The following is a 19,306-nucleotide window of genomic DNA, read 5'->3' on the forward strand; positions in this document are numbered from 1 at the left end:
CTTTGCATATGGGGTATATTAAGTTTGTGCGAATGATTGCAACACCTACAATCTATTACACGGGTACGCTTGTCTGTTCATATATTCCTGCACTCAACCTGTAGATGGCAATTTTTGCAATATTTTGATGAAATTCGGTGCAGTGACATGTTTTCACTTAAGGATGAACGCTACTGAAAATGATTCGCATCGGCCCAATCTTACGCCTATTCCCCATATAACTCCCCATATAACACCCAGCGACCAAAATCGCTTCATAACGGTGCTTCGCCATTCTGCGAAAACTTTAGATCGGAAGGCAGATTCTTTTCAACCTCTTGCGATATAATCTTTGGTAAAAAGGCCTAATTTTTAATAGTTTTTGATGTAAAAACTCATTCTTAGCAATAATTTGACATAAAAATTAGCCTTAGCGAATTTGAATCAGGTACGTCTATTTTTTGGATCCCAGCCCACACAAGACTTCCAATGAAAAATAAGGCTTTATATGTCAAAAATGTTAATTTTTAATTTTTTATGACTGCAATCTATCCTTAGTAAGAATCATATAGATTTAGTTTTTATAAACCGCCACATATAGAAGGACCGTCATGAAAGCAAAGTCTTCCATAGCGACAAAGCCTAATTTGTCGCTTGTTATGGCGAATGCGCCTGGAAAATAATAAAATCTTTGACAAGCGAATTAAGTTTTTTAAATTTAGACCACGTGGACGTTTAGTTATCCTCCAATATGGGATTTTCATTTAAATTATGCCTTTACGCAAAAAATGATGTATTATTAATTAAGCGAAGTGGGTATCAAATTGACGGCCTCGCCTTCCTTTCTTACTTGCAGACCTCGATACATGTTGATTATTGAATTTTAACTTTGGCTTAATACACGACGTTTTATATATTTAACATGTATGTAAGCCGGAATACCACGGAAAATTTTGGGCTTATGCTTAGACATTGCAACTAATACGCTCAGAAAGGTTTCACTTAATTAGCGCATAAATATTCATTCCAAATTTCAATTCAATTTTAGAAATTACAATAAATCCATATGCCATACTTATAAGTTAGGTGTGCGTTTATAACACCTTACTCATTCCTATGATGGCCTGCTTTAAACCCGCGTCTTTTAAATTTCCTTGCTACCTTCCCTTAACTCCAATTTAGGCAGCATAATCAAAGAGCACAGAGCCATTCAATGTTGTAATCAATATTAAAACACTAATGTAGGTTGCTCGACTGATCTTGCAAAAAGTGAGACAAGAAAAATTATGGCCATTTAGTATCAATTTTGTGATAACCACATCGCATATGCACCCAGTATTGTCCCTTATCCATATCCACACAAAATAAGTGTCTACTGCGCATCATCGCAAATCGTCAACTAATGTTTAACAAGCTTACAATATCACTCTACATGGCACATTATTTTTGTTTTGTATTTTTGGAAAAAAAAAACAAAAAAAAAATGAAAATAAATGAAAAATTTAAAAGCGATTCGGATTAAGTTTCCTTTCCTCTTTCGTTGAAGGGGACACACGAAATATTATGAAGCATTAAATGAGCCAGAATGAAATGCGAGATGACAATTAAATTAATTAATCGATTTTATAAGATATTTAATTATTTTAGCTTGTATATGATGAGCTGGCATATGTAAATCTATTCAGACTGTACTTACAATGGGAGAAAAAAAATGAACAAACAAAAACGAAACTATTGTAAACACGCACTTCGCACTGCATAGCTTACTCAATACAAATACAACGTAATGCATAGTAATAAGCATCGGAAACGCCATTCTTGAACAGCGTACATACTGAAACTGATTTAGCCACGTCTATATCCGCAAATCACGATTATAACCTTGAAAACTTTGTTTACAGGAAAAATGTTATTCAGATGTGTTAACTTAAAATTCTAAAATGGCAAAACTGAGGCTCGGGTTTGTGGTACGAGTTTTCAAAAGCCCATACCAATGGGAGATAGTTCCTCCACATTCCAAGCAGAAGTCTACACAATCACCATACGTGCATCTGAATCCTTAAGAAAGCAGTACAGCAGAAATGCAGCGAATATGCATATACTGCGACAACCAAGCGACCTTAAGGTCCCTAAGGAGGCGAATGATAATGTCCAGGCTGGTATGGTAGTGGCCTCACACGCTGAATAAGGTAGGTAAGCATAATGATGTGCACGTCATTTGGGTGCCTGGACATTCGGATGTTAAGGGCAACGAAAGAGCTGACTACCTAGCTAGGAGGGGAGTCCGAGGAGCCTCCGTAGGTCCTGAACCGTTCTGTGACTTATCAAGAAGCCACATTGGCAGGCTGGTATCCCAATGGGCACAAAATAAAGCGGCACACTAACTACTGGAACTAAGAAGCGATTTACGTTTAGCCACCGGCTTCTACACGAGTCATAATCCCCTCAGGTACCGTCTAAAAGACATGGGTATGTTTAATACCGACTCATGCAGATTTTGCCAAAGGACGAGTTAAACGTCCCATGATATTCTATGCGAATGTGAGGTGATTAGGCAGAATTAGACATTAAGCGTTTGGCGAGCTTTTTACTCCGCCGGACACGTTAAAGTGCTCCGATCCACAGAAGAGGGCGGGATTCATAAAAAATCCTTAATCCGGACGGCCAGGATCATGGACGAGTACAATAATCTTCTAGGTCGCTGTACGTTTTGCCCACGTAAATAATAATAATAATGTCCGCCCGTTGGTTTGTCTTACTGGTTTAAAACACGCGACCACAATGCAACATGACCTAAAACCACCTCTGTTCTTCAACGAAAAAAAAAAAAAAATTTCGGTTTTCGTTTTCTACTTATGAACGACAAAAGATAAAAAACGAAGAAATTTTTGTTTTTTAAATTGTTTTGTCGTTTTCTGCTTACTACATATAAGATCGAAAGCATGTCGAATATTTTTCTGTATATTCTTTACATCAAGATATATCATCTCTCTAAGAATATATTCATTCTAAAACATATATGGTCGACCCCATAACGGGGAGTCTTCGTTTTTTGTAACCGAAATACGATCAATTGGATATCAAATAAGACGACTTGGAGAATAGAATGCGGCAAGCTAAGAGCATTAACTCTAAATTAAATTGCGGACGTCGCGACATGGTGGTTTAACTGACAGATCATCACATAAAAGCAAATCAAATGATGATGAAAATAATCATACGGCTAATAAAACGAAATAAGAAAAATAATATGGGGGAAAATATAAACAATAGACAAAAAGTCAATCAGAATAATCTCATTAACAATTAGCAAATCGTACGTTATTGAAAGGTAAGTCATTTAACTTCTAGTTAAAAATGCCTGTGAAGAACTCAGCTCGTTAGTAAACTTTCACTTTAGTTTAACATATTGAAAGCAGCCATTAATATTCATATTTGTAGGTAATTGAGAGTTTCATTTTGATGAAGGAATTCTTAGTTTATTCAAGTTTGTGCTATTTTAAAAATTAAATTTTGTCTGTCACGAAGAAGCAAAATTCGAAGCCGATTGCAATTTGCTACTCTAATGGAGTATCAGAACACTTTGCTTCGCTATGAAAGTTCTATTTTAAATATATCCTGTAAAAGATGTACGCCTACCACTTATTTATATTATTTAGACTACGTTATACGTCCATTGCGAAAATTAAAAACATTTGTCACACGCACACAAGTGCAGGCTTTCATTAATAAATAATAATAAATAACTAAATAAGTCATTTCGAAAAAAGTACGAGCACCAGACACTGGTGGATCCCCCAAATGCCTGTGTCATACAATAACAAAACAAACAAATAAATCTCTTCTGAAAATGCTCGCTGATCGGCCAACAATTTAACGAACAATGTTGCCAACATTAAAAAAAAAAAAAATTACTTCTCTTGACATCACGACATTAACAAGGAATGGCATTAATTTTCGAAGCAATATAGGAGTGAACTTATTATGGAATAGCACTCTTTTCTGAGGCAATAGTCTTCTTTCTCTCATTTCCTTTTTTTTACTTGTGTCGCTAACTTTCAATTATAGTTTTCCTTGCATGTATTAGAATTGTGCATCAATTTTAAAAACTTTCAGGGAGAGGATAGCTAGTATTACTTGCGACAACTCAGGTTTCCTTGCTGTCAAAGTTCAAAGCTCGAAACGTCGAGACAAAGTTAGAGATGTTAAGAGATGACTTTTCAGAAAAATTGGATTTTTCATCGTTTTAAATTCCTGCTTTATATTTGGAGATATTAGAAGCGCCTAACACATATATGACAAATGTTACCGACAAGGACTGATGACACAATTCAGACGAGCATTTTCGATGCTACAAAAGTAAGGACAAATCTCGAAATAGTTCGTATACTTAAAAAGCGGGAGGATGGGGATGAGTGCATTAAAAATTGTTTCCATTCACGAATGATGAGATGAAACCAGACACTGGTTGGGTTGGATTGTATTGATTCTGAAAACTATGCAACCCACGGCGAAGGGCACTCTGAATTTTCCCTTTCTTCTCGATCATTCAAAGAAATAGGAAAAACTGTTTGTAAATCTATTTCGCTAATTTTTGGATGTATTACAAAAAAAAGCAACGTTCATTTGTTTGCTTGCTTGGATAATCAAGAAAAAAAAAAATCATAATAAATGTCGCTACGCTATAACAAGTCATAATTAGCTGCTTTATCAAAAACGGGGGTCGATTAAAGCCAATTAAAATGACAAAATAAAAAGTAGGAAAAAAAAACGTAGTAAATTTAATTTAAAATCAATTTTATAGACAACACGTAACCGACATAAAATAGTAAGAAATCTTAATAAATATATACATTACTACTTCCTTCTGATGGTACAAATATACTCAACTTTTTATAACACCCCTTTTTTTAAGCATGACAATAATAAGAACGATAAGTTCTTTTGAAAAAACAAAAAGCGCAGAGAACACATATGAAGCACATAAAAGAAAACAACCGTTATAAGAAGGAAGCGGAATACAATCGAAGTGAAATACGCTACGCAGGATAGGTCAATGAAAAAGAGAAGCAAGAGAATTATAGATAACATTATCACACGCAATTATATAAAAATTTCTGGTATACATATGTGTAAAAGACGAAAGAAAATTGTGACGAGGTGTTCAATGAGTGAACACAAAATGTGAAAAGTCGTAGAGATTTGTGTTTTGGAGTGAACACGAAGACACTGGAAAGAGTGCGCTAAATAATGATATAATATATACAATACATATATATATGTTAAAAAGAGAAAAATGGAACCGAAAATATATCAACGCCCGAAGAGAAATTAGAAAGCAATCCTTTAAAAAAGAACAAACTTTAAGCATTATTATCTTATGTCCGTCAAGGGAAGTATGGTAGATTTAAAATACTCTACGAAAGCAATTAATATCTTTGCAATACTCAAAAATAATTCGTATCATAAAATAAAGGCATTAATTAAGGAAAACTTATATGTCAAAGACAAAACATTTTGCAAAAATATTTTTCAAAAACACTGCGTTATTATAACAGCAAAAAAATTTGCTGATAAAAATGAAAACAGCTTTTAAAAATATTTATTTGCCTATATAAAGTCGAAAGAACTTTTAACAAACAGAGACGGTTTATAAAAGCATATTTAAGAATCTCTTTTACACTTCTGTTTTAATAAAAAAAAAGACTTCAACACCTGAGTGCTATTTGCGAAAACATTTAATATGCAATCTTTCGAATGGCAAAACACAAGCAGTTTTTGTTAGGTGATTTACGGGACGTAGCAGTAGAACTAAACAATGGACTGACAGTGGACTTTCTTTCAAGTCCATTCAACTCGACGGGAGTACATGAAGAAGATGCGTCATTGATATTTCCGATAGGCGTTTAGCCAACTACCAATATAATGTATCATGTTTACTATTCGATGATTTAGCTAACCACTTTGATAATTTTCGAATGTCTTTAGAGAAAAATTTCGTATTTTTTACAACAAACATAGAAAATTAGTACAATTGTCTATTTGCGTGAGCTAGTCAGAGGTAATTTTCCATCATATTTTTGCTGTGTAAAATTTGAGAGTATAAATGCGATATTATCTGTGCTGAAATGCTTAGAAGAAAAATCGGTGATGTTCTTGGTCCTCAACTGATGAGTACAAAAAAATTGATTGTTAATAAGGTCGCTTAGATTACATATCATTGAAAAAGCAGACTAACGATTATTCCTCTTGAAACTTGTAATGGGCAATAAAAACTTTACACGATAACACAACAATCACAAGTTCATAAGAGAATCACCGGAAAAAGGAAGGAGCGAAGAAGAGCGAAAGCAAATGAAGAAGAGAAAGATCCAATATGTGTATTTTAAAACAATAACAAAAACTGGATAAATCAAGTATACAATAAATTTACCGAAAATAGGTCTTTCCATACTAAAACCAAAAAAAGGAACTTAATTGAAGGTGACTTACTTTTCACTCTTCACAAGGATGTATTACACAACAAATTCTAAAATCAAAGTTACACTCACTTTATATAGAATAAATAAAATAAGACATCAAAAGAGGAATCTATCTAAAAAATTCCTAATTCATAATGATAGAACGGATTCCATAAAGTTGACATAAGTATATGCACGGAAGAAAAGATCATAAGGACGAAATAAAAAAGCTACTATTTTAAAAACCTTTTCCTACATATTTTTCAAATTTTTCCCATTAGAAAGAAAAAGCAAGACACTAAACTATTACTACAACACATTGCCTACACAACCCACCCACTCCACCCTTTTTTCCCTAATGCACGCAGAAAACATGTAATGTCAAGTAGTGAGAAGAGTGAACAAAGAAGGTTATAAAATAATGGAGCATGCCATTGATTTTTCCCTAAACAACAAAAACAATGATTACATGACATTGGGCTTCGAATACAGAAAAATCACAAAGCCAATAAGAAAAGTTTTGAATAAGGTTTTTAGGAGAAGATCCTTTTCACTTACTTGCCCACGAAATTCTCAAGTACAGAACTTTTTCCGGCCGATTGTCCACCCACCACTGCTATTTGGGGCAAATCCAATTGCATGTGGACGCCCAACTGAGTGAAGGCATCCTGCAGCTTATTAACAATTGGTATCAATTGTTCCATTTTGACGATAAATGCAACTTCCTCCCTTTATAGTTTTTTTTTCAATGAATTTCACGTACGCAACGAAAAAAGCTGAGAAAACTTCTAACACCTTTAAAAGGTGTCAGAAAATTTTCGTTTTTATTTGCCTTTATAAGAATTTTTTTTGTATTGCTTTCTCTCTCTTTAATTTAATTCTTTTTCCAAAACTAAATTTATAAAAATCATTTAATTTTGTTTCTCAACACTTTATTCTCTATTGAAATTTTAGATAACTTCTTAATTTTTCTTCCAAAGTTTTTTTCCTACAACACACTTTAGTGTGTATCAAGTTAACGAATCGCTACACGACTAAATTCGATTTTTGTCTTCTCTCCCTCTTTTTACTTCGGTTCGGTTAATCAATTTTTCTTTTTCTTTTCAATTAAAGGTTTTCTTGCCAGTTTTCGTTTTACACTTTTCTACGTACCTCTGAGTAATGTTAAGTTGAAGAAGAAGAAGCCTAATTTTTTTTTTAAATCAACTCCGCAGTCAATAGTTAACATTAAGCAAATATTCAGTAGTATTTTAATATAATTAATTAATTAATGTTATTCAATATGATTTTAATTCAACTATACCTATTATGAACTCTTAAAATTATTATACAAATAACTTTTATGCTTATATTATAAATTTGTTTAATAATATTGCTGCTCTTTCTTTTTTGCTTTTTTCATATAAATATTACCATTCCAAATGCGTCTTCTTCTTCTTCTGTTTGCCAAAATAAGAGGAAGCACGGGCTAAATATCTTTTAAAGGATATTAAATGAAAGTAAACGAAAACTGGTAAAGGTGGTTGGAAAAATTTCCTCAGAAAAAACTGTAACAGACAAAAGGTTTGGTATCAAGTTTTTCTTTTTCCCAACGAATTTCCACTTTAACTTGTGCAAATTTAGCTGACAAAGACGATTAAACCGCAAATTTGAAATCGTTTCTTTGCATCACATTTTACATAAATTTCTCAATAGCTTTCCTGTCTCATTTTCATATTTTCCTTATTTACGCTTATTGAAATTCGCCTGCAATGTTTTCTAAATTTTTTTTTTGTTTGGAATGAAAATGGATTTATATTTTTAGTACTTAGAAATTCATAACATTTTCTTTATTTCATTTTAATCTTTTCTTTAACACATTTAAATTTTTCTTCCGTTTTTCAAGGGCCACTTCACGAACACATAAAACCTATTCAACTAAATCAATTGTACAACTGAGTCATTTTCCTAAGTAGAGTTGCTACAATTAATAAACAAACTTAACACCCTTTTTAAACAAACTATGAATAATTTTGATTTAATAGGTATTACAATTTAAGTCTACATAATTTTGGATTTTTGTTTACGAAATAACATAGGGAAAATGTAGAGATGTCTTAAGAAAACGTTAACGAAGATTATATATTTGTTGACGTACAAAATAAGTCTTACGAAACTTGGGGCTGACTTATGGATTATAAAATTTCTCAAATGAATCTAAAGGGTTTATCAAAATTCGCATTCATAACTTACAAATTGCAAGGAATATTAAACGAAATTTAGAAACCGGTCAAAATTTCAAAGAAATATATTATAAATAAATAAATAAATTATTAAAAGTAAAATATGGATAATGTGATAATTGACCCAAAATGAATTTCGATAAACATTTTGCTGATTAAGAAACAGAGTTGTTATGTTAAAACCCAAACATATCGATTGTGATTCTTTAATTTTGTTACTAATTGTGAATCATACATGCAAAGTACCATTTGCGATATGTTTCATAAATTTGCCTGCATTTTATCGAACAGCAGTTCAATGTCAATTGCTTCAACTTTTTAAGATCTTCAAGATATGAAACGAAAGGACAAAAATAAGAATTTTCTTCAAGGACGAGAATGTTTCAAACGTATGAATTTTCTATATCAAGCTTCTATGTTGATGGCAGGTCGTAGTAATGTTTTGTCCGCATTTTATGGCCAATTATGCAAAAATATAGGCAAGAAGGCTACGTTAAAGATGTGAGTTTTTCTTATCATTTCACTCTACATAATAAAAAACTTCATTTCATTTTTTAGAGGACCGGGTATAAAACGCGATTTTTGTAAGCGTTGTTCTTTAGCACAGAAGCCTGGCTTGACTAGTTGTTTGAGCGCTCAATCCCAAAAAAGACGTAGAAATAGCGCTCCAATAGATGAGAGTGCTAAAGTTCAGTTGGTTTGTAAATTATGTGGATATAAACGGCATTTTAATATTAATAGTAATTATAAATATTGGCTAGACAATCCCGAATCTGTTGTGGAGGAACGTAGTTTAGACGTAAAGGATACAAATAGTAACGAGAACAAAACAGATTTAAGAAATGAAAAAAAAAATCGACGGGTATGACCCCTATAAAGGAAAAAGTAAAAATTAAATGTTCGTTGTATTTAATTTTAAGATAAATATTAATGAATATATGTATCTGGCTTTACGTACGAAGCCTTTTCCAACGCTACTGCGCTGCGTTGCGGTCTGCAAGATCTGAATATACTCAATTATATGAAAATTAAAGTTTTAAACAATTGACTATATGTAGAAATATTGTTTGTGGTAGGCTAATTGAAAAGTATGTAGAACGAAAAAGGAAAATATCTAGTCAAAGAAAAAGACTTATTCTTCATGTCGTTGTTGCAAGTTCAATACATTCGCTTTAATGATTCTTCAGTTTGCATGTTCATCTTCTTAGGTGGTGTTTGGATGCCCTTTAAAAGAACTGCCAGATGACGGGGAGCGAGGACTATCATCTGAATCTGTTGAACCAGGTTGAAATTCAGCGGCCAAGTTATAAATCACTGTTTTTGAAGGAGCACACTCTCCTAACACGTTTACCATTTCGCTATAAATTTCCGCTGGTTTTAAACCTTTTTTTACAAAAAATTTAATCACTGCGCGATTTTCAATATTTTCCATTTTAAAAAGTACCAACTGTAAGCACTGTTTCTATTCGACAAACTGATAGATCGAGTCGAAACTTCTCTTGTATTCATGGTAATGAAGACACTTCAAAATGTAATAGATTATTCACTTACCTTACTGCTTATTGACTGCCATTCTACGAACTTTTGAACTAGAAAAATCGTATGTTTAAGTTGAACATACCCGTTTTTGCTATGGTGAGAAATATGCGACAATCAGCGGTTTTTGATAGTAAAAGGGTTTTGCTCTTTCTTTTTTTGTTCATTCGTGAATAGTCATTAAAATATTTCACCATTGGACCCAAAAGTTTGTGTTATTAGAAAAAATCTACAAATCATAAAATAACGTTAAAATGTCCCTACGTCAGCTCGTCGAAGGCGATTGTGGAGGTGCAAATCCCCTCATGAGATTAGGCAATCAATTCATGAAAGACGCAGCTCACAAAGATGAGGGGATAGTACAAGCTCAGTTTGAACATAGCATGCGCCAGGATGAAGCAATGATTAATGAGTTCTTGGGTCAGGTGGGCGGTCCTCCCCAGTCATTTCACTTAGAAACTTTGTTACAGGAAATGCGTGAAATCGAAAAAACTGCCCAAATAGGTAGCAATCATCTGCGGCCTGCCCCAAAAGTGATAGATCAAGTAGCCGGACAATGGTCAAAGCAATTGAGCGATGATATTAATGTACCCCCTGTTCCTTGTAATGAAAGAATGGTCCATGTGCAACCGCAGCAGCAACAGCTTACATATGTGAGTGAATTCTTTGATGATGATACCTCAGCGGCACCATCTCGCTTAGAAGGAGAGTTCCCGTATTTGGCTATTTGCCCGCCATATCGACCGCCGGTATTTGAAGGAGAGCAAACAAATCTAACTGAAAAATTTTTTGACGAGGTCCAAGATATGGAAAAAACGACCGTCGAAGATTGGATACATGATTATCAAGTTAGCAACGAGAGTAACGAGCAAATGACGGCAAATTATAATGAAAAGTTTTGGCAGCGTCTTCAGGATGAATGGTCCAAATTATCTGAAAATTTCGAACATCCTTGGCTTTCAGAATTTGATGAAAACTATGATCCCTATAAGGAATACAAATTTGCTGAGGATAATCCGATGCAAGAGGTGCCAGACGCTTTCGAGAAAGGCAAAGAGTACTTAGCTAAAGGTGACATACCCAGCGCAGTGTTATGTTTCGAGGTAGCTGCACAAAACGATCCAGGCAATGCTCAAGTTTGGGAATTGTTAGGGATTTCGCAAGCAGAAAATGAAATGGACCCCCAAGGAATAGCTGCTTTAAAACGTTCTCTAGAATTGGTGGCTGACAATCCCCGTGTTATAATGGCTTTGGCTGTTTGCTACACTAATGAAAGCATGCAATCGCAAGCAGTGAAGATGTTACACAATTGGTTGCAAATAAATCCCAAATACCAACACCTGGTAACTACAGAAACTGAAACGTCCAAGGATACGACTGCTGCTTCTTTTCCTTCGAGCATAATAAAAAGCAACAAATTAGAGGAAGTACAAAATTTATATTTGCAAGCCGTACGTCTTAACTCTCAGCAGATAGATCCTGAGGTTCAGGAAGCTCTAGGTGTATTTTACAATCTCTCTGCCGAGTATGATAAAGCTGTCGACTGTTTTCGAACCGCGTTACACGTGCAACCGCAAAATGCCAAAATCTGGAATCGTTTAGGAGCTAGTTTAGCCAATGGGTCACGCTCCGTAGAGGCTGTGGAAGCTTATCAACGCGCCTTAGAACTCGAGCCTGGCTTCATACGCGTACGCTACAATGTAGGTGTGTGCTGTCTAAATTTAAAAGCTTACAAGCAAGCCGTTGAACATTTTTTGACCGCCTTAAATATGCAAGCGAATGTGGCCGCCAAACCCGAAATGCTCGCTGCTTCAGCTGCGGCCGCAATAACTGTTGGCCAACAGCATATGTCAGAATCAATTTGGAGTACTTTAAAAATGGTGATATCGTTAATGGGACGCAATGATTTACAAGGCTACGTAAGTGACCGCAATCTGCCTGCACTTAATGAAGCGTTCAAAGACACCGATGAATAAATTCCATAAATTTAAATCTTTAATTCATACATATTATTAATACGTAATTAGGCTATTGTTTATAATGTCAAGATGGGGTTTGTGTAAAAGTTTATTCAATAAAAAATATATTTGAAAAGAAAGGGTAAACAATTCCGTTTATACACTTTTTAAATAAGAATACGTTCAACTTGCAGCAAGCGCTTTTTAAGATATTTGTTTTCTAGGATTGGGATTTCTTTCAACAATTGAAACTTCTTGGGAAGATACATAGGTCTGTTTTCAAAATATTTTCTAAAACGTTAGCTTGTTGTATAGAAAAATTAGCTAAATTCTACTTAGTGTTCCAAACCCTTGTTAAGAATATGCAAAGTGCGAGCTTTGCGAACTTGTTACGCTACGCACGTCGTCCGACCTAGTTTTCCGCTGGGCGCTTCAAGCTTCCACTTTGAACATCTTATATTTTTTAGCTTGTCTCGGGTGAATCCTCTAACAATATATAATATATTTTGTTTTACTTCCAAAGAGGGAAAAACAATTCGAAAGCAAAAAAACAACTAACTTGTTAGAATACCATAACAACACGCTCGTTGCCAGCATATAGTCCACTCCGTACGCACTCTCCAATTAAGAAGTCAGTTTTCAAAAATTTGCTTATCCTGCCTTTTAAAAATAAAGAAGATTCGATGGCAAAACTTGTCCATTTCGTCATCAAGAGGAATCAAACACTTTTCCTGATCGAGTCGAGTTATTCTTATTTATTCGCGTTATCATTTCTTTTCATTGCATTAATTTGACTGAAGTCATCCAATAACGAAATATATCGGCAATAGGTAATTGGTAATGGATGGATTTCTAGCTCTTGATAATTGCGTTGAATATTTTTAGGCATAAAAGCAATGAGATTTGATGGTCGGTGATATTCCAATTTTAACGGTGCAAACTGCAATTATTTCCAAGCGTCAAAGATCAAAGCGAGCGGAAATATGTAAAATTTCCGGCAGCAAAATTCTTGTCAGTCAAAATGCAGCCCGTGGCACTTATTGTGTGAACCAAATATTGCCACTACTAACTGACTCGAATGATTTGTACCGATCGGAAGAACTTTACTTCTTCGTAGCGGAAAATATATATTCGCCGAGAAATTAATTGAATTTGTGGCTAGCGACGAAGAGTATTTTGAATAACTGAACAAATACGTACATAAATGCACAAATCGTACTGTGACAAATTAAGCTCCAGTCGTAAATAAGAAGAAGACCATAAAATCTGATACAAATTACCGATAAATTCGAAAATAAAACTAAAGCAATAACACTGTTTTATATTATATTTTTTGTCTTATTTATATGTTTAACAAAAAAAATAAAAAAAAAAAAAGAACAAAAAGAAACACACCAAAGAAGGCAAGGCAAATATTCCATAGTTATTATTATTATTATTTTTAGTGTATATGAAACTTAGGCACTCGTATTTGTTGTTACAATAAGTAAAAATTCTTTGACGACAAATAATTAAAACATTTCATTCTAAATTAAAAGAGAAAACTACAAACCAAAGGAATGTATTCATAAATTTTAAAAATTTCTTCTTACAATGCCTTTTTGCTTATAATAAAGTTTTAAAAAAAAATCTTTTTCACTAGTAATACAGCGACCACACCAATAATAACGGCACCAACAGTGATACCAATTTCCCTGAAGACAAAAATATAGATTAAGAATAATAGTTAACGTAGATATATAGGATACATTTGGACATGTATATATTGGCCCTTTGCAAATATATATTTTAACTTTTTTGCAAAGCAATTATTAGCTGATGTCACAACACTTGTTTTTAGGATACAATTCATTGGGCATTTGTGCGTTGGTGGTATTACTATTGTTAGCAATGTTGGTACTGTAAAAAATTCGTTATTCGTGTAGTTAGGACGAAAAGCATAAAAAAGAAACCAAAAAGAAATTAAAAAAAAAATTTTAGGAAGATAAAATTAAATGCAACAAAAACGTAAGGAAATATTTCACACAAATTAATTGGAAAATGTTTGCAATTAGCGGTAAATAGAAAAACGATGCAACAAAGGTGACATTAGCAAAAGAAAGACAGAAAAAGCGAGACAGATGATCTTCTTTCGTCCCCATGCCGAAAATAAAAGGATAATACGCATGCATCTGACATCTACTCTAAAGGCTATGCGTCAAATGTGAATGCATATTAATGAAAAACTGCTACCACTCACGTCCTACTTCTTTCTTATTCCTTTTCCAAATTTAAGGCTTACTTCAAAGAAATATTCGTTTTAAAAGCTATTTTCTTTTTTAATCTATTGATTGACTTCATAAATCCATAAATGTTGGCTTAAAACTAGACAATAATCGGATGGAAAAACAGCAAATGGAACCGTACTACATTAACAACTTTCAAAAGACAGAGTTCGAATTTTCGCTTCTACCCCTCGTACATTCATTTTTCCTTACAGATCGTAATCGCGATTCCAACATGCAGATTGGTGCATATGATTAAATCATTTGTGATATGCACTCCAACCTAAATTATACATTTACATTTTTCTTGTTGTTTTCTTTATTATGAGTGGGTGTGGAACCTGGACTAAACTGTGGATCAGAAAAAGCTTCGACGAAAGCTTATTACATGCATTTCCCAACGCTGCTATGATTTGCTACGGACGGAGACTGAGAAATTGTTTGTATTGGGGAAACAATTATTTGTTTTTTGTTTTGTTCACGTGTCTTCCGTTAGTTAACACGATTAAATTTGACATATCGCGTATTTTTTAGAATACACGTTCTGCAATTGAAAACCGATGCATAGGCATTTGTCTTTTCTCAATAATATTCATAAATAAAATAGTAAATTTTGATGCATCAAGCAGTAGTCAGAAGCTTAAAAACTACTATTTTACGTATTAAATGAAATGGTTATTAAAGCGCAGCAGAAGCGATATTTATTGTACAAACATTTTAGAAGAGAAAAGGATAGGATATATATTATTATTATTATTGATTTAGCCAGATAAGTACTAGCATTCAAGGCTGTCGGCTTTATTAAAAACTCTACCGCAATTTGAGATTTGTACCCACAACCCTTGAGTTGCTCAAAGAATAACAAGAATTTTACTCGAGATATATATATTATATTATTTTCAATATCATATTGCTGCAATGAGCATTTTTAAGCCAAGCTTAGTAGTTTTACTAAAATCGTGATTGATGACGAGTGTAGCATAACAATAAGTATAATTCAAGCATTTTAGATATTTGAAATTAAGGGGTAGCATCACTGTAACAATCTAAAGAGGAAAGTGATTACAATAATAATATTCGGTGGGATTTCTCTGAAAAATATTGTTATTAAAAACTGGCGACATAACGGGCTTCTCGTGTGTTGTTTGTTCATATTTGAATACTTAAAAAATATATTCACGCGATTGGGCGATCATTGGCTAAGAACCGAGCCAAAAATGTTGCGGATTTTTTTCGTGAACCATTTAAGAATACCGTGTTTCGAAAAAAAAACGTTCTTCAAATTTTCAAATGTGTTATACATGTTTTTTTTAATTAGAAATATTCTTCCTCATCCTCTTTCCTTGACGGCTTCTGCTTGAAAGTGCCTATTATCCTGTATCTACCAAAAGCAGAATCGCACTTTTCACGTATAATTTGATAGCCGAATTCTTAATCAACACCGATAACTTTCTCCAAAACTTCCCAGCTTGTGAGCCGCTATTAACCTCGCAGCTACTCGACGATCGTCTGGGGGAAGCTACGCTAAGTAATTTTTTAAAATGTCTCTGAATGTCTGAGAGAAGCTGGAAATCGACAACTACGGCATTGGAGTACCGTTTCGCAGTATCGACTCATTTCGCAGAGGCAGCCTTCCGACAGTGCTTAACGAAAAAGCCGAAATTTTAAGTAAAACATTTGTTTCAGATATCGATTTTTTTCCGCATATTCCAGAAGATTCGAAGGGTCTATTATGCGAAAAAAAAACTTTTTTTTTTTTGAAGAATTTACAGCGATGCCACACCTCAACTTACAGTCATCATCTAACTTCTTGCAGTGACATACGGGATCAACACTCGACTTCTCTCCTTGCATTTGGGTTTTCTTCGCTAAAAATGTAGGACGATCAACAGACTTGTTCCCTTTATCAAACATCAAAATACTTGACTTTTGCTGAATCCGATACGACGGAGAAATTTTATCAAACGAAACATTGTTTGTAAGCTGCATATTATCGTTTCGAAGGCTGTTAATAATTGTGTTTTGAAAAATTCAAAATTAAAAGTCAACCGTGACAGTCGCATTGCGTCTAATAAATAACAAAAACTTCTTAAATAATAAAAAAGTTTTTAATAATTTTTCTAAAATTGCATTATAATTTTGTCCTGACTCCCCAGAATTGTGGATCAGTAGATAATTGAGGTATTTTCAATTCTTAATATAAAAGGAAAACTTACTTTGTTTCGTAGCACAAGTTATGATTCAAGCCAAACATTTTGCTTAATCGCTAAATAAATAAAAAAAAGTTCAATTTTTAACGTAAAAGAAAATAATTATCAAAGGCATTAACAAATTTCCATGTCCCTGATATACTTGATCCACTTTTAATTTCCCTTGCGTGTCACTGACAATAAAATTTCTTTTAATCTTTTACTTTAAAAATGATTAATTAAAACAATCAAATTTTGAAGTAAACAAAGGTTGGTAAAGGAAATACTTCCACCTTAATGATACAAGAATACAAGATTAATATGAATTTTCTAATATTTAAGTAAATGCGAGAAACAAACCTTTAATGAAGTAATGCATATATTATTTAAAAAACAAATATATACACACGTAAATGTGTAATATATGTATATGCAAAGTCATATAATACAACTTTGCAGTTTTAATTGTTGTTGCAGTTAGGGTTTTTTAAATGTTAAATTATTATTGCCATGCAAACTAATTGGAATAAAACGAAAGAATTATGTTAATTGTACAATGTATGCACAAGTGTGTAAGGTATACAAACCAACCAACCAGCACACCCGATAATATATCAAAAAAAGTAATAAAAAATATAAGAATACGATGTTCGCCTTAAAGCGAATCAAATACATATTCAGATTAAATTTAGATTTAAACTGCACGTTTATTATCTAAACGTAGTTTATTGTATGCATTACGTTATTCGCCGATGGTATGTGAAACATTTTCATTTCTGAATGGATTTCATTAATTTTTTGCAAAAAACTGCATATAGACGGACGGGGAGACATGATTACAAATATTATGTTTAGTTACAATTTATAAACGGAACGACACAATTTATATACTACCGCTCATTACAATGGAAACAATATTAATAATAATTACCTGACTGGCAGTTGCATCTCAGTATTTTTGTCTTCCAATTCACCGATGCAATATTTCTTCATCATGTCCCTTGTTAAAAATGGGACCACAATACACATATATTAACATTAACATACAATGCAAATACGTGATCATAGTAAACTCACTTTGCATCTTGACTGTGACCGACTTCATCAAAATCTTTTGTCGCATCACGACCGGCTACTTCAACTAGCACTTCCTCCCCGCCAGGATGCTGCACGTGTATATTTTTCTTTAAGATGTTTCTAATTTTAATAACACACTAGACAACTAACCTCATCACGAAATTTTGTCAAATCATACACCTTATTCTCGATTACCACCCAAAGATCGGAAGCTTTATTATGTTCTTTTACTTCCGCTAAACTGATTTGCTTAACCATCTCACTGTTATGCTTTAAGTATCGGACGTAAAAATAACGATTAGGCCAGAAATTCCTTTAATTTTATACTTTATACAAAAAGCACAATTCTCAGTTGTACAGAATGTGCGCATTCGTAAAACAGCTGTTTTGAGCAAAGAGAACATGAGAAAGAAACCGTTAATAACAGATGATTTTCATCAACAAACACATTTGCGCAGCATTGAGCAAAGTTTAAATGTAATATTTGTAATGCTTCGTCATATTAATTAATTTTGCAATAAAATTCATTTCACTTGGATCGTCTCCACCATTACCAAAAAACATTTTCCTTTATTGCCTAAATTATAAGCTTATTGCTCTGTTGCTCTGATGACCTTTTTAGTAAACCTGTTTTTTGCGATGTATAGGGACCGCATGAACGTGTAAAAAAAGACTGCACAAAATTAAGTTTGAGTGAGATGTTAATTTTTTCATGCTATTGCTTCTTGACATTTTCTTCTTTATATTTTTTCCTGGTCCCTCTATGTGGCTGGGCAATCAATCCGTAACTCTCACTCCTCACGTACTTGCAACTTCTATGCATGAGTTATAATTAGTGAATTTAATGCATTCGTGTTTTTTTTTTAAATATCTTTTAATATACGATTGCATAACCTACAATTACATCTTGTGGTCAGGAGGTTGCTTGTAATATACAACTGTAATACATCTAATGATATACATTGGTCCAATGAAGGGCTTCGTATGGTGTATTATTTTAAATAAAATTAAATTATAAAAAGTTGGGCTTTTCAGTTGAATCTTAAAAGTTCAAAAATCGAAAATTAAATATCCATTCACCATTAGTAACAATGCGGCGCTGTTTTCCTAAAGCATAATTTTTACGCAACCAGGTTTACAAGTCAACCTAAGAGGACGTATGGGTCAGGGTGAAATTATGAAGACTGAATATATTCGCAAACGCTCAACAAAGTCCAACTATCCCAATCAAAAAAATATACTAAGCTAATCTAACGCACGGGATCAATAAGTCATGTGACCAAACGATATCCAAAACAGATGGTAGCCACTTTGTAAAAGCGTTGCTTGAATCTCCTTTACCTTTTATATTGTTCCAATAAGTAAAAATCAACTTTCTTCTGAAGTATTGCGATCTCGTTTTATTTAATTAAATTCAAAAAAACACAAAAGCGGAAAAATTTTTGTAACGAGTAAAGTGGTTTTTAAAATATTTAATTACAAAATAGATATCAACTAAATACATTAAATACTATTAAAATTTTGAATTTGTATTCTTGTTAGTTCCAAATAGAAGAGATTTTAGAACGCACCTCCGCGGAGACGCAGTACCAAGTGAAGAGTAGATTCCTTTTGTATGTT

At 33.3% G+C, this 19,306-nt stretch overlaps 4 protein-coding genes across 16 annotated transcripts in view; 2 read left to right on the forward strand and 2 right to left on the reverse strand.

Moving 5' to 3' along the window:
* Positions 1-7,309, reverse strand: part of LOC119644468 (dynamin) — a 39,162-nt gene extending 31,853 nt beyond the window's left edge. For 4 of the 8 annotated variants that reach the window (XM_038044063.1, XM_038044036.1, XM_038044044.1 and 1 more), the window contains exon 1: positions 6,999-7,307. In XM_038044063.1, coding sequence (XP_037899991.1) covers positions 6,999-7,144 — 146 coding nt within the window. In that variant the 5' untranslated portion in view covers positions 7,145-7,307. Of the gene's footprint in view, positions 1-6,998 lie in introns of all 8 variants that reach the window. The other 4 variants (XM_038044057.1, XM_038044051.1, XM_038044078.1 and 1 more) reach the window with 3 other exon arrangements.
* Positions 7,310-8,265: 956 nt separating this feature from the next.
* LOC119644524 (ribonuclease P protein subunit p21) lies at positions 8,266-9,767 on the forward strand. Its single transcript, XM_038044085.1, has 2 exons — positions 8,266-9,163; positions 9,221-9,767. The coding sequence occupies exons 1-2, from the start codon at positions 8,997-8,999 to the stop codon at positions 9,528-9,530; spliced, it is 477 nt and encodes a 158-aa protein (XP_037900013.1). The 5' UTR covers positions 8,266-8,996; the 3' UTR covers positions 9,531-9,767.
* A 554-nt stretch (positions 9,768-10,321) lies between these two features.
* LOC119644311 (peroxisomal targeting signal 1 receptor) lies at positions 10,322-13,310 on the forward strand. The gene has a single exon (XM_038043860.1). It carries the CDS (start codon positions 10,453-10,455, stop codon positions 12,172-12,174), a length of 1,722 nt encoding a protein of 573 aa, XP_037899788.1. The 5' UTR covers positions 10,322-10,452; the 3' UTR covers positions 12,175-13,310.
* Positions 13,311-13,718: 408 nt separating this feature from the next.
* LOC119641324 (cytochrome b5) lies at positions 13,719-18,056 on the reverse strand. 6 transcript variants are annotated; one of them, XM_038040276.1, is made up of 5 exons: positions 17,837-18,054; positions 17,687-17,775; positions 17,541-17,609; positions 16,637-16,686; positions 13,968-14,055 (listed from the first exon to the last, which is right to left on the reverse strand). In XM_038040276.1, exons 1-4 carry the CDS (start codon positions 17,942-17,944, stop codon positions 16,680-16,682), a joined length of 273 nt encoding a protein of 90 aa, XP_037896204.1. In that variant the 5' UTR covers positions 17,945-18,054; the 3' UTR covers positions 13,968-14,055; positions 16,637-16,679. The 6 variants fall into 6 exon arrangements, with proteins under 6 accessions (XP_037895960.1, XP_037895873.1, XP_037896204.1 ...); XM_038040200.1 differs by lacking the exon at positions 13,968-14,055 and adding an exon at positions 14,065-16,425; XM_038040032.1 differs by lacking the exons at positions 13,968-14,055; positions 16,637-16,686 and adding an exon at positions 13,719-13,850 and having other exon boundaries at positions 17,837-18,055.
* Positions 18,057-19,306: the final 1,250 nt, after the last annotated feature.

The sequence above is a fragment of the Glossina fuscipes genome, unplaced genomic scaffold (genome assembly GCF_014805625.2).
Source record: "Glossina fuscipes isolate IAEA_lab_2018 unplaced genomic scaffold, Yale_Gfus_2 0, whole genome shotgun sequence".
In the NCBI taxonomy this organism is placed as follows: domain Eukaryota; kingdom Metazoa; phylum Arthropoda; class Insecta; order Diptera; family Glossinidae; genus Glossina; species Glossina fuscipes.